The sequence below is a fragment of the Ahaetulla prasina genome, chromosome 2 (genome assembly GCF_028640845.1).
Source record: "Ahaetulla prasina isolate Xishuangbanna chromosome 2, ASM2864084v1, whole genome shotgun sequence".
In the NCBI taxonomy this organism is placed as follows: domain Eukaryota; kingdom Metazoa; phylum Chordata; class Lepidosauria; order Squamata; family Colubridae; genus Ahaetulla; species Ahaetulla prasina.
This window is the reverse complement of record NC_080540.1, coordinates 83,119,892-83,132,993: the sequence shown is the minus strand read 5'-3', so window position 1 is coordinate 83,132,993 and position 13,102 is coordinate 83,119,892. Positions and strand designations below refer to the sequence as shown.

The 13,102-nt window shown below is 37.8% G+C and overlaps 1 protein-coding gene across 2 annotated transcripts in view; it reads right to left on the bottom strand.

Moving 5' to 3' along the window:
- LOC131192077 (serine protease inhibitor Kazal-type 5-like) overlaps positions 1-13,102 on the bottom strand; it is a 34,293-nt gene that overhangs the window by 12,533 nt on the left and 8,658 nt on the right. Inside the window, exons 5-8 of one of the 2 annotated variants that reach the window (XM_058170878.1) lie at positions 10,528-10,658; positions 10,377-10,437; positions 7,667-7,800; positions 5,771-5,888 (exon numbers count right to left, since the gene is read on the bottom strand). In XM_058170878.1, the coding sequence (XP_058026861.1) occupies positions 5,771-5,888; positions 7,667-7,800; positions 10,377-10,437; positions 10,528-10,658 (444 nt within the window). Of the gene's footprint in view, positions 1-5,770; positions 5,889-7,666; positions 7,804-10,376; positions 10,438-10,527; positions 10,659-13,102 lie in introns of both variants that reach the window. The other variant, XM_058170877.1, reaches the window with a different exon arrangement.

Here is a 13,102-nt window from a genome sequence, read left to right as displayed (position 1 = left end):
AACACGTATATTCCTAGAACTGTTGGCTCTCTGATGGTACTCTTCCTCCACAATTAAACTACCTATGATCTAATACAATTTCATCTAATGAAATTACATTATTGCAGATTCAGATCAGAGAAATAAAGTACTTTGTTACCTAGCATACATGGCATAAACTGCTGAAATGACCAGCACAGTGAGGGTGAACCTCAGGGGCGGGTTTCAAAATCTGTCACTACTGGTTTGCTCGTGGGCACACACGCACTTGTGTACGCAATGCTTCTGCGCATCCGCAGAAGCGTCTGAGTGAGTGGGCCTCCTGCCGCCGCTGCTACCTGTTCTTTCTTTCTAGCAACCACCACTGGTGAACCTATGACATAGGTGTCAAAGGTGACATGCCTGTTCACCAACACTGACAGCTTCTAATCTCAAAAGCACATCCTTCCTCCCATGATTTTAGAGGGGCTACCAAATGGAGTGGGCTCTTGCATGGCATTCAGAGCCTCCAAATATCTTACACAAAGAGAACATGCTTTTGCACAATTTTTGGAGGCTGCATAGGCAGCAGGAGAGTGTCCTCTAAAGCTGCTCCAGGAACAAAGGCCTCAAGTGGATGTTTTTAAGAAGAGTCTAGACAGTCACTTATCTGGAATGTATAGGTTCTCCTGCTCAAGCAGGGGGCTGGATTAGAAGACCTCCAAGGTCCCTTCCAGTTCATTCTATTCCATTCCATTCCGTTCCATTCCGTTCTATTCTGTTCTATTCTATTCTATTCTATTCTATTCTATTCTATTCTATTCTATTCTATTCTAGTGATCCAAAGCTGCCTCAGATAGGCCTCAGGCTTCTATCATCAGAAAGAAAACACCACCTAAAGGTAAGTAGTGAGTGGCAGATCCTGGAAAAGAGGGGGTATCACACATATGATTGGCCAATATTTTTTTTTTTAAAAAAAGAAATGAATATATAAAAAATTGTTTCTCTTCATTGAGGATGGGATTTTTTTGACATGCTAGTAGAGTCAAATTAGGCATTTTCTGACATTTTGACATGCCGATCCCAAAGAGTTCACCATTACTGGGCTATTACAACATGTAGCCGTGGGTGCCACTTTTAAGTGCTTCAAAGGGAAACGAGGCTTGTTCATGTAGTCTGTGATCAAAGTTTGTTAGTCTTGATGCCTATCTTCAGTATCAAAAGCAGCATGCTTGTGATTGCTAGTTGCTGAGATAGATGAGAAAGAGATTGTTGTTTACTCATTCTCTGCTCCTTGCTTTTTGTGTGTGGTTAATCCCTAAGGGGAAAATGTGCAAGATATAAAATATGCAATTATTTTATACCACCAGAACTACCAGTAGAAACAAGACATACAAGACAAAATTAAATTCCTCATCCTTCTTTTTAAAAGAGACTCGCAATATTTGATTGATAGTGCTGTTTGGTAGAACTCTGATCTATTAATTTTCCAATCTATAAAGTTAGAAACTGAAACCGACAATACCACTGATAATTCTTGTATACATCTAATAAATACACAAGAAAAATGTGTGGAGATTTAAGATACATGATGCATTTAACAGTAATAAGATTTTCACAACTAATCCCTTATTTGGTTTTTGGCCTTCCTTTAGAAATAATGGATGAAATGCACAAAGTTGCCCTTGGATTCCACTTGGAAGATTTGCACTACATTCTTAACTGAGCTTCTAATCATGATTATATTAACTCAGTTTCCTGAGCTTGGTAAGATTGTTTCACCAGCACGTATGCATGTGGATATCACCTGTAAAGTTAGATTTTATCAACCAATGAATGTAATAATGGATACACATTGATCAAAGGCAGAATAGGTATCCACTTTGCTAACAGAAGTAGTCCTTGACTTATGACCACAATTGAGCCCAAAATTTCTGTTGTTAAGTGAAACATTTGTTAAGTGAATTTTGCCCCATTTTATGACATTTCTTGCCTCAGTTGTGAAGTGAATCACTGCAGTTGAGAAGTTAGTAACTCGGTTGTGAAGTGAATCTGACTTCCCCATTGACTTGGCTTGTCAGAAGGTCGCAAAAAGTGATCACATGACCTTGGGACACAGCAACGGTCATAATTATGAACCAGTTGCCAATTGTCTGAATTTTGATCACATGATCATGGGGATGCTGCAAAGGTTGTAACTGTGAAAAATGGTCATAAGTCACTTTTTTTCAGTGCTGCTGTAACTTTATTTATTTATTTATTTATTTATTTATTTATTTGATTTTTATACCGCCCTTCTCCCGAAGAACTCAGGGCGGTGTACAGGCAGAATAAAACCAACAAAGAACAATATACAATATACAAAGTTAAAATCAATTAAAAACTTATTAAATGAGCCTGAAAAATTTAAAAAATTTACCATAAAACCAAAAACCCCATTAAAATTGCTAAAAATTTGAGTTTAAAATTCCATTCAAGCCAGCCCCGCGCAAATAAAAAGATATGTTTTCAGTTCGCGACGGAATGTCCGAAGGTCAGATATCTGGCGTAAGCCCGGGGGGAGTTTGTTCCAGAGTGTGGGAGCCCCCACAGAGAAGGCCCGTCCCCTGGGGGCCGCCAGCTGACATTGTTTGGCGGACGGCACCCTGAGGAGTCCCTCTCTGTGAGAGCGTACGGGTCGGTGGGAGGCATGTGGTAGCAGTAGGCGGTCCCGTAAGTACCCAGGTCCTTACGAAACTTTGAAAGGTCACTAAACGAACTGTTGTAAGTTGAGGACTACCTGTATAACTACCAATGCTACTCCAAAGAAAGAAAGAGACATCGTAAATAATACATTTGTTTTAACACTGTCGTCTTCTTTCAACAATGAAGATCCTGTTCAATATAGTAGTAACATCTAGTTGCTAGTTGCTCTCAGCCTAAGGCAAAAATAGTTTGTGTCAAAACTCAGCGTAATAGGAATGACATACAAATACAGGATGCTGGAGCTATTATTTGAGATTTCATCATCTCCCAACACCTCATTACACGTCTGTGCAATTTTACACCAGAGCTTTGATGAACCTTCAAGTAAATCACAGGGTTCCCTGCATGTATTGCTTAGTATCAGCATAGCAAAAAGCAAAACTGGACAACTTCCAAGTATTAAACTTAGTAATGTAGGGAGATGTGTTTGTTAAATAACTAGCAACATCCAGCACAGAATTCACAAAAATCTTCTCTGGCTGCCTGCTGGTCATCTTTATGTCACAGGACCCTTTTTCCATAAATGGAATGGAATTTGTAAACCAAATACTTCCTTTTAAAAACTACATTTACTGCAGCTACTCAAGATCAGGTGCTATTCAGCAGGTTCTGACAGGTTCTGGAGAACCGGTAGCGGAAATTTTGAGCACTTTGGGGAACCGGCAAATACCACTTCTTGCTGGCCCCAGAGTGGGGTGGGAATGGAAATTTTGCAATATCCTTCCCTTGGAGTGGGGTGGGAAAGGAGATTTTGCAGTATCCTTCCCCTGCCATGCCCACCAAGCCACACCATGCCCACCAAGCCACACCCACAGAACCAGTAGTAAAAAAAAAATTGAATTCCACCACTGCTCAAGATGACAATGAAAGGAGTTGAAAAACCAGCTTGTAGTCAAAATACTTCAGATCTCAGAAACTGAATGCAAAGTTAATAGGCAAAGAAACAAAAAGAAACAAAAATCTAAATTGCTGCAGCAAATCTCTAAGACCAAAACAGACAAGAACCTTCTGCAAAAGTCTTGATCATTACGATAATTCTCCAGTAAAATTACATAATTTGTATTATTGCAGGATGGCATCAAAATGCCTTTGAAGCTACTTGCCCTCCTTTGCCTCCCCATAGGCACCCAGGATTATTTTTGTACTTTGACAAAGAAATTTAAGACGACTTCTGTGACGTAACAAAATTCAAATTCATTTTCAGATTTCACACTATTGGAGCTAGGATCCATAGAGACATAGAGAACTTAATTCTCCCTCCCAAAGAGTCTGCTATTACCACCTTGTCCCACTTGGTGGCTACCAGCTATGCAGCATCATCAGAGAATTCTGGAAATGTTAATTTCAACATCTTGAGGAGCTTCCCTGTTGGGGAAGCTGAACATAAACATTCATTATCTTATTCCAACATAATTAAGAACTGGAAATGAGCAACAGTCATTATGTCTGGATTTGTATGTCTTTTGACAGGCTCTCACATTCAGACAAATTCTTTTGTCATAATTTTGGCACATTTACTTCTTATATTGCTGGGAGTTGCCAGCACTTCTGTTTAATACTAGGAAGATAAATCTCCAGTATTACTGCTACCTGTTCTCATTCAACTGGAAGAAATAGAATTTGCTATAGAATGTCTTGAAAAAGAGAATGTTGGTAAAATTCTGGTGTGAATTCTGTTCTTCTTTTACTTTTCTTTGCAATGTCTCTGATTCCCCATCTTTCAATTATATGTCAAAAGAAGTCAATATGAGAGAAATCTCCCTCTGCCCTGCTCCTATTGGGGTTTTTCAGCAATGACTCTACTCCAGAGAAATCTGCCCTTGGAGTTTTTTCTGGACATCTATTTCTTCCCCTAGATAAATTTAGAGCCATCAACCATCTTATTTCTCAGCCCATCTCTTGAATGGGGGAAAAATGGAACACCATTTGTGTTCTTTTCTACTAATAACATTTCATGCTTCCTGCCCTCCAGCTTTCTGCAGTCTTCAGCATGATCTTGCCTCTAAGCTACTTATGCATGTTGCATATGTACATTGCTCTTAAATTACATCTTATGCTATAAAATAGTTTGGGTTCAAAAATTTCCACTTTCTGAAATGCAAATGGTGCTGTTTATCTCTCTTCAGCTCCAAGATAACTATTTATTTCCCTCTGAAAAGACTTCATTCTAGATAATCTTCTCAAATTTGGGCATTCCTCAGAAAGAGCCATCGCAGAAAATATGGGTTTTCTGGAAGTTGCTGAATGTGAATTTCCACCAAGCAAGCAAGACCCACATAGGAGAATAGGAAATGTCCATTTGTCCATTTCCAGATGTATCTATATTTTTATTTTAAAATAAATAAAACTATATCTTACATACCATCTATTTTCTCTTCCCATATGTAAGTCTCCACCATATTATATTTATATTCCTTGAAATTGAATTCTGAATTTTCTTTGTTATGATATCTCCCAGTATATCATAATGTATATAAACTATGGTTAGTCTTCTAAAATAATTTGAACGCTACTGCCTGCCAGATGATGCCAGACTGCCAATCCTGAACTGCTGCAAAGGACAATTTTTGATATGTTGCTTCTGATTTCTTTTGAAAATATGGAATCTTCTTAACCTGAGAAGGCTTTTGAGGCTATGATTGTCACGATGTAATATTTATTATTTTATTATTTTATTTATTTGAATTTATATCCCGCCCTTCTCCGAAGACTCAGGGCGGCTTACAATGTGTTAAGCAATAGTCGTCATCCATTTGTATATTATATACAAAGTCAACTTATTGCCCCCAACGATCTGGGTCCTCATTTTACCTACCTTATAAAGGATGGAAGGCTGAGTCAACCTTGGGCTTGGTGGGACTTGAACCTGCAGTAATTGCAAGCAGCTGTGTTAATAACAGACTGTCTTAGCAGTCTGAGCCACCAGAGGCAGCCATTTGAGCTGCCTCTGCTACAAATGCTATAAACAAATGAATCACTGGAAGCAAAACAAAATGAGAAAAAGAATCTGTTTTCACAGTTCTGGAGGTAATGGTTAGGTAGAAGTTTGATTAATATTCCTCCTCACCTCATTTAGGTTTCCTTGTTTATAATCCCCTTGAGTAGCTCTGTTGTCATTTGAATATGGGTTTGGTTGTCCTTTTCCGCTTCCACCAAAAATCTTGCCTTGTCTTGCTTCTTTTTTGCTAGAAGACACGGAGCATAGAAGAACAGGAATTGATTTTCATAATCCAGATGCTTGTTAGAACTCAAAGTGTTTAGTAGAAGACCAGAATAAAAGCACACCAAAGCAAGATACAAAAATGAAAACAAAAAGAAAGACAAGGCCATACCTATGCCCAAAAGATGGCGTGAACAAATACTAATGAAAACACAATTGGGATATTTACGTGTAACTTAATTATAAGTTATTTTTTTCAGTATTGTGGCTTGGCTTGCTGAAGCAGTTTAACAAAACTAAGAATAAGCTAAATGGAATAAATCTAGGGTTTTTTTAAAAAAAAATAATGTTGAGATCCTGTCCTAGCTGAGAAAGTGACTGGATGACTTGAGTCAAGCCACAATATCTATCTCAGGTATTTCTTATGTTGGATAAGAAGGAGCAGAGAAAAGTTAATGTCTATATCCTTTTTTCTTATGGAATGGGTAGAGTTCAGATTCAGTAAGTAAGGTGAATTTCACAAAGAGGATCACAGTAAGAAGACTCCACCAAGTTATCCAGCTTGAACAGCCCATTAAAAATCATTAGTTCTTTGCAAAAAATTATTATTTTTATCATTGCTCTCCCCCAGAATACCACATATACTGAAAAACAGGATTGCTTTGGAAGAGTGTCTAAGAATGTCATGGTCTGAATTCTATTATCTGTCAGTTTTGGAAGGCAATTTTCTTTTTGCTTCTTAACTGCCACATATTTTAGCTGGGGAAGTTGGGAGGGGATTGTTGTTAGAGTGGTAGAAAGTTAGTCATAACAACATTCTGTATTCAAGGACATCCAGCATCTGTTGGAGACTGCCTGAAGATTGTATCCAATTGAGTGTGAAGAGTTGATTGGACAATGTGATGAACTTGTGGGTGTGGGGCAGGGCTGTGAACTGTCAAGTGGGTGTGGAAAACCTGGAAGCTTTCAGTTTTGGGTTTTCCCAGCTGTGCCAACATGACATCTCTTTGAGGAACTTTGAGGAACCTCAAGCCTCAGAGCCTTATTTCATTGGGGGTGTTCCTTGGAACCCTGACATTATCTGGCCAAAGTGGATCACTTCAGGTGAGAGAGATTTTTATAAACAATGAATGGACATTGAAGATAATGAATTAATGAATCTTGTCACAGACTATCCTGGGACTATCTGGAATGCAGCTTCTAATCAACTTCCTCTCTCTTTCTCTCTGGATGAAAAGGCTGAGGTCTAAATGCTATAGTATTACTAAACTGCCATTCTTCACAGACTTGACTATATCATTTTTTGATGTACTCTTCTTCTATGTATTTTAGAAAGTCAGCACCTACCCCCTCCTAGAAGAATGAAATGTTTTGGAAAAATATTAAAAAGACAGAATATTATATTTTCCCAAAGGGAGAAATAGAGAAACATGGTTTTTTTTAAAGACAGAAAGAGAGACTCAGTCTTTCTTAATAGCCCCATCAGATACTGAAGAGGCAGCTTTCAGAAATGCAGATTTGGTAATCCATTCAAGGCAGGATATTTTGAAACTCCCTGCAGCAAACTTTAAACAAAGGCAGAATTAGGTAAAATAAGAGAATTAGCCCTCACTCAAGATCCAACACAAGACAAAGCCATTAAGCGGTCAGCTGCACTAGAACCACCCATGTGGTTTTGTTTCATCATTAAACATCTTTCCAATCAGCCTCTATGTTTCCAGTGTCTTTCTCCCAATTTGGAACTGAACCAGATGGATATTTCTTCCCACAGTATAAACAACATTATTTAGTTACAGCACTTACAATTGCTCTGCACACATGATGCACTTGTTGCTATAAGTCTGGCCAGAATCATCACGTACTGGATCATTTTCACGTGTGCAAGTAATTTCTCCATTTGGCCCGATCTGTGACCGATATTCATAGCAATTATCAATCTTCTGGAGAGAAAGGATATAAAATGATTTGTACTGATTCTTAGAAACTATTATGCAAATGCATCATTGATATACATTATCTTTATATATCATAAGGTCAACCATGTCACCAGTCACTGAAAACCTTCCTTGAGGTTATTATAAGCATCATTTGGTGTTGTCTTGATATTGAGTCCAATTATCTTTCTTTTGCAAGGGTATTCAAAGTGTGCCATTGATCCAGTTAATAACATTTATTTCAGCAAGCTTGAAATACAGTCAATTTTCCCTAATCAGAGTAGCAATTGCTAGGTAGACAATATCATGAAGATAATTCAGAGAATGCACACTTCTGCTTCAGTTGCTGATGAAAATATAAGTATTGCAAAATAAATACAATAAAAATGAATAAGGCCCACAATATGATCTTCATGAGCTATGACAGATCGTTATATACTTGTTGCTTTAGATAGAAGATGGAAATGAAAATACATTTTAAGTGTCATTTATTTTTTCATGTTGAATCATAACAGATATTATAAATTATCAGACAAAGATGCAGATTTAAAAATAATACTGAATTTATTTAACCTAAACTTCCCTGGTAAACCCACATAGTACCTGCTATCAAGAAGGAGGATAATTCAGTCTGTATGTAATTTAATGAATGAGATTTTTTTATACTTTAAACAGGACAATCATATTTTTTAATACAAGACGTATACAGGTAGTCCTCGACTTACAACCACAACTGAACCCAAAATTTCTGTTGTTTAGTGAAACATTTGTTAAGTTAGCTTTGCCCCATTTTATGATCTTCCTTGCCACAGTTGTTAAATGAATCTGTGCAGCTGATAAATTAGTAATCTGGTTGTTAAGTGAATCTCTCTTCCCCATTGACTTTGGTTCTCAGAAGATTGCAAAAGGTGATCACATAACCTTGGGACACAGCAACGGTCGTAAGTATGAACCACTTGTCAGGCATCTGAACTTTGATCACATGATCGTGGGGATGCTTCAAAGATCATAACTGAAAAAGTTGTAAGTCACTTTTTTCAGGGTCGTCGTAACTTTGAACATTCATTAAATGAATTGCTGTAATTTGAGGACTACCTGTACTGTGTGTGTTAGTATGCTATATATACCTCCTGGTTGTTAGATTAAGACAATAGAATGTTGGCTTGCAAGGCAGTCACTAGATTAGGGATCCTAGCCTTTAGAGAACAAGTTTGGAGTATACTGGCCTTTGATTGCACCTATTGATATTGGTCTGTTGCAGGGGTCACCAACCTTTTGAACCTCAGGGACCACTAAATTCCTAATTTTAAATCCTGCGGACTATTAATATGATTTTTTTAAAAAGATAAATAGTATTTAGTGCAATATAAAAAAATGCAAATAATTTTTCTGCGGACCACCAAAATTTTCTCACAGACACCAGTGGTCCACAGACCACTGGTTGGTGACCCCTGGTCTATTGGTCTATTGATCCATTGGTCTATTGGTCTATTGATCAAAATGTTCCCTGTTCCAAACTAACTGATGAGGGAGTGCTAGATATAGAAGCTATCTCAAACAGAGCAAAAAGAATTATGTTATAGACTGCCTTGGAAGGTATAGAGTTCTCCTTAAGAGGAACTTTTTAAAAAGGCTCTGGGTGAGAAAAATGAATGCATGAAAATAACTGCTGCTTAAAATGGGAAGAAAATATATGTTGTTTAGGGAAAAATAGTAGCAAATAATGTATTCAAAGAGAACAAGTAATTTCACATTATAATAGGCAGTGGAAATTCAGCAGTATTTTGATGAAAGGTGAAAGGAAACTTAAAGAAGGAACCTACAACAGAGTTAAGAATGAAAGACATGAAATAAATTGGAACGGAAGTATTTTAGAGATTGATATGGGGATGAGATTGACGTCAAAGAATTTAATTAAAATGAATGCTGTATATGTTAGTGTCTATGGAAAAAAATGGATGAAAAGAAGATCACAAAAATTGCGAGAATGTTGACAAGTGGTAAAGGGTTTGCATGAAGATGGTATCTCAGATTGGAAGAATGCCCTTATTTTCCCTTGTACAAAGTGAAAGGTAGCAGACGTGAATGCAAAAAATACAGGGGAAGAAGACTGATTAAAGAATATAAGAGGTGACACTGGGCAAAATTTGGGAAGTGAAAAGGGCCTTTGTGCAGGGCAGGAAAAGCTCAAACCAGATGTTCCCTGCGCAACAACACAACGTGAAATAAGAATGGGCTGCATGGATAAAAAATTATGGAGAAGTATAAAGATTAGTGTGGGTGTAAACCAGCTTTAGTTATGCTTCTTTTCATTTTCTTTTCAATAGCTTTAATTTCTTTGGTTTACTATTTCTTATTTCTTTCCAGCACTCTTTTTCCCTGAAGTGGTATAGTCTAATTCATATATGGTAGTGTAATAAAAATATTTGAGTGTGTGCAGGACACAGGAAACTCTTGATGGTGTTAGCATGCTAGAATATGTCTGGGATGTGTGTGGTTTTTCTTCTTCTTGGTCATTGTGAGCAAGAAATGCAGAATGGTAATGGTGATAGAGAAACCTGGGTAAAATTTGATCTCACCTCATTGTTTCCATATTGTGGCTGTCTCTGTTCAAGAGAATTCATCTTACCTCCATTTTTGCTGCACAAAAAAGTATAAAACATTTTTTTAACTTTTCAGCAGACAGTAATCTAATATAGTTGAAAATCAATCACATTATCATCTACTCACAAGTGCTGTAGGCACATCATACAGTTATTATTGTATTGTTTGCCTGAAGCATCACGAACTGGGTTAAGCTCTCTGGTGCAGGAAACCCACCCTTTCATGAAGTAAGGCCAATATTCACGGCAACTTTCATCCTACGGTAGAGAAAAACAAAACTTTCTTCTTTTTGTAGTCTCAGTTGAAGACACTATTTATAACAAGTCACCAACTCTGTGCTAACTGAGTTGCACTAAGGAATAATGCAGAATAATAATGCACGTAATTATACTCTCTTACAAAGTGCCCCAATTGCTGGTTTTAAAATTAGGATTAAATACATGCTATCCTTTCCTATACAAGTCAATAGAATTTATTGTTAAGAAAATTAGTTTCTTTCTTTTCTGTCTCTTAAATCTGTTGGTTGGTGAGAGAGAGAGAGAGAGAGAGAGAGAGAGAGAGAGATGCACTTTTAACACTTCATAGTCAGTATTCTGATTTTTTTTACTTTAAAAAAGCAATTTTAATATAGAGGAAGGACTAATTCCCTATCTTCCCGTCTTGTGTCAGCTAGACAGCTGGATTCAACCTTATGGCATTTTGTTCTATGAAAGCTAGCTTTGTGATCCTACAAATGAGATCAGTTTAATTAGAATGAATCCAAATTGTGCTGTGTAGAAACAAAGAAATTGAGAAAGAAGGGGTCGTTAATGAAACACTTTGCTGTCTAAATGAGAAAAGGCAGGGCCAATATAAACAAGAGACAATAAGAGCTTGCTTGCACATGGTTCCACACCTTGCCCTAACTGGAGCAATCATAGCTTTTTCATTACTCAATTACATATTAATGGAGTGCCAACAAACTGCTTGGAATTTTCTAAATAGGCTCTGCCCAGGCAAGTATACACAGCACAGTTCCATATGTGTCTTTGTGCATATTCAGAGTTCTAAAGGCCACTGAATTCATCCAATTTCAGTTTGAGAAAAAAACACCCAAAAAAGCAAAATAAACTTCAAGAGTGCTGATTAAAGTATATAATTATAGCCTCAATGCATTTAAGCCCTAAATGACACCCCCCCCAAAAGGATTATACTGTATAATGATGATTTTAAAATAATTCCTTTAAGGTGAAGCTCTTCTGGGAAACAAATCTCTCATTAATGGATCTTTTGGCTGTGGCTGTTGAGAAGTTTATCTCTTCTTTTGATTTAATAATATAGAGTAATGCCCCAAAATTCTTGATGATCTGGATCTTGTTCAGCTTTGGGTCTAACATGGATTAGGGACCAAGACAATTCTGATCAGTTATTTATGCTTGGAACTGAAAAGCAGTGTTTGAACATTTGAACATTTCAGTAGTGTTTGATCTTACTGTTCAAAGTATACTTTTGAGAATTCTGGCAAGGACAAACCTCAGATGTGTGGTTTTGAATATGAATGCCACAAAGGCCATGTTTCATGATGTAATACAGGGGTTTTCCATTTATCCATGTGATCTTATCTTATGATGTATTCCATGCCACTACTGTCTGTCTAATTCATGAAGATCTACAGTCAGTGAAGAATGAGATGTAAGGCTTATCCGCAGTGGTAGGTTTCAACATTTTTTACTACTGGTTCTGTGGATGTGGCTTGGTGGGTGTGGTATGGCTTGGTGGGCATGGCATGGCTTGGTGGGTGTGGCTTGGTGGGTGTGGCTTGGTGGGTGTGGCAGGGGAAGGATACTGTAAAAACTCCATTCCCACCCCACTCCAATGGAAGGTTACTGCAAAATCCCCATGTCCTCCCGATCAGCTCGGACTCGGGAGACAGAGAATAGATGGGGGTGGGACCAGTCAGGATTTTTACTACTGGTTCTCCGAAGAACTCAAAATTTCCACTACCGGTTCTCTAGAACTGGTCAGAACCTGCTGAAACCCACCTCTGCTTATCGGCACTTAATATTTCAAAAGTTCTGGTACTGTGCTCCTGATGACTTGATGCTAAGCTGATTTAAGAATATCTGTCTGGACTGAGGTGCTCTGGCAGCAGCCTTCAGGGGAGTCACTCTTTGGCAGCCTTGCGAACTAGCCCAGACAAGAAGCCCAGCCAGGAGTACTAGTTCTACCTTTATTGTTAGCTTACATTAAAAGAAAAGTCTGAAAGTACATCTTTCTCCCCTCGCTTTTACAGTCTAAGGAACTAGGGAGGGTTCCTTCTGAAATAGTTACAAGCCTTCATTCCTTCTGCGGGACTCAGCTGCCACTTGTCCAAATTTGGTCTAGCCTGCAGCATTTCTATCTGTCTCCCAATCTCATTCCTATGTACCATCACAGTCCGGACGGCAGACTATTGTGTTCTCCCATTGGACAAGTCCCCCATACTATAGGGGACACACACCACTATATCATACCAAACTATACTAAGAGATATATCAATTTTGCAAGCTTTTACCCAAGGCCCTTAACTCCCCATAGGTTGCTTGAAAATGATTTGAAATTTTCTGAGGGTGAATGCTTTTTATTACAAGCAAATCAGTTAAATTGGGAAATTACAAGTATTTGGAAAATAATAACAGTAAAGCGAATAGAAAAGGAGGAGACCCAGTAATATAAAAAGAAG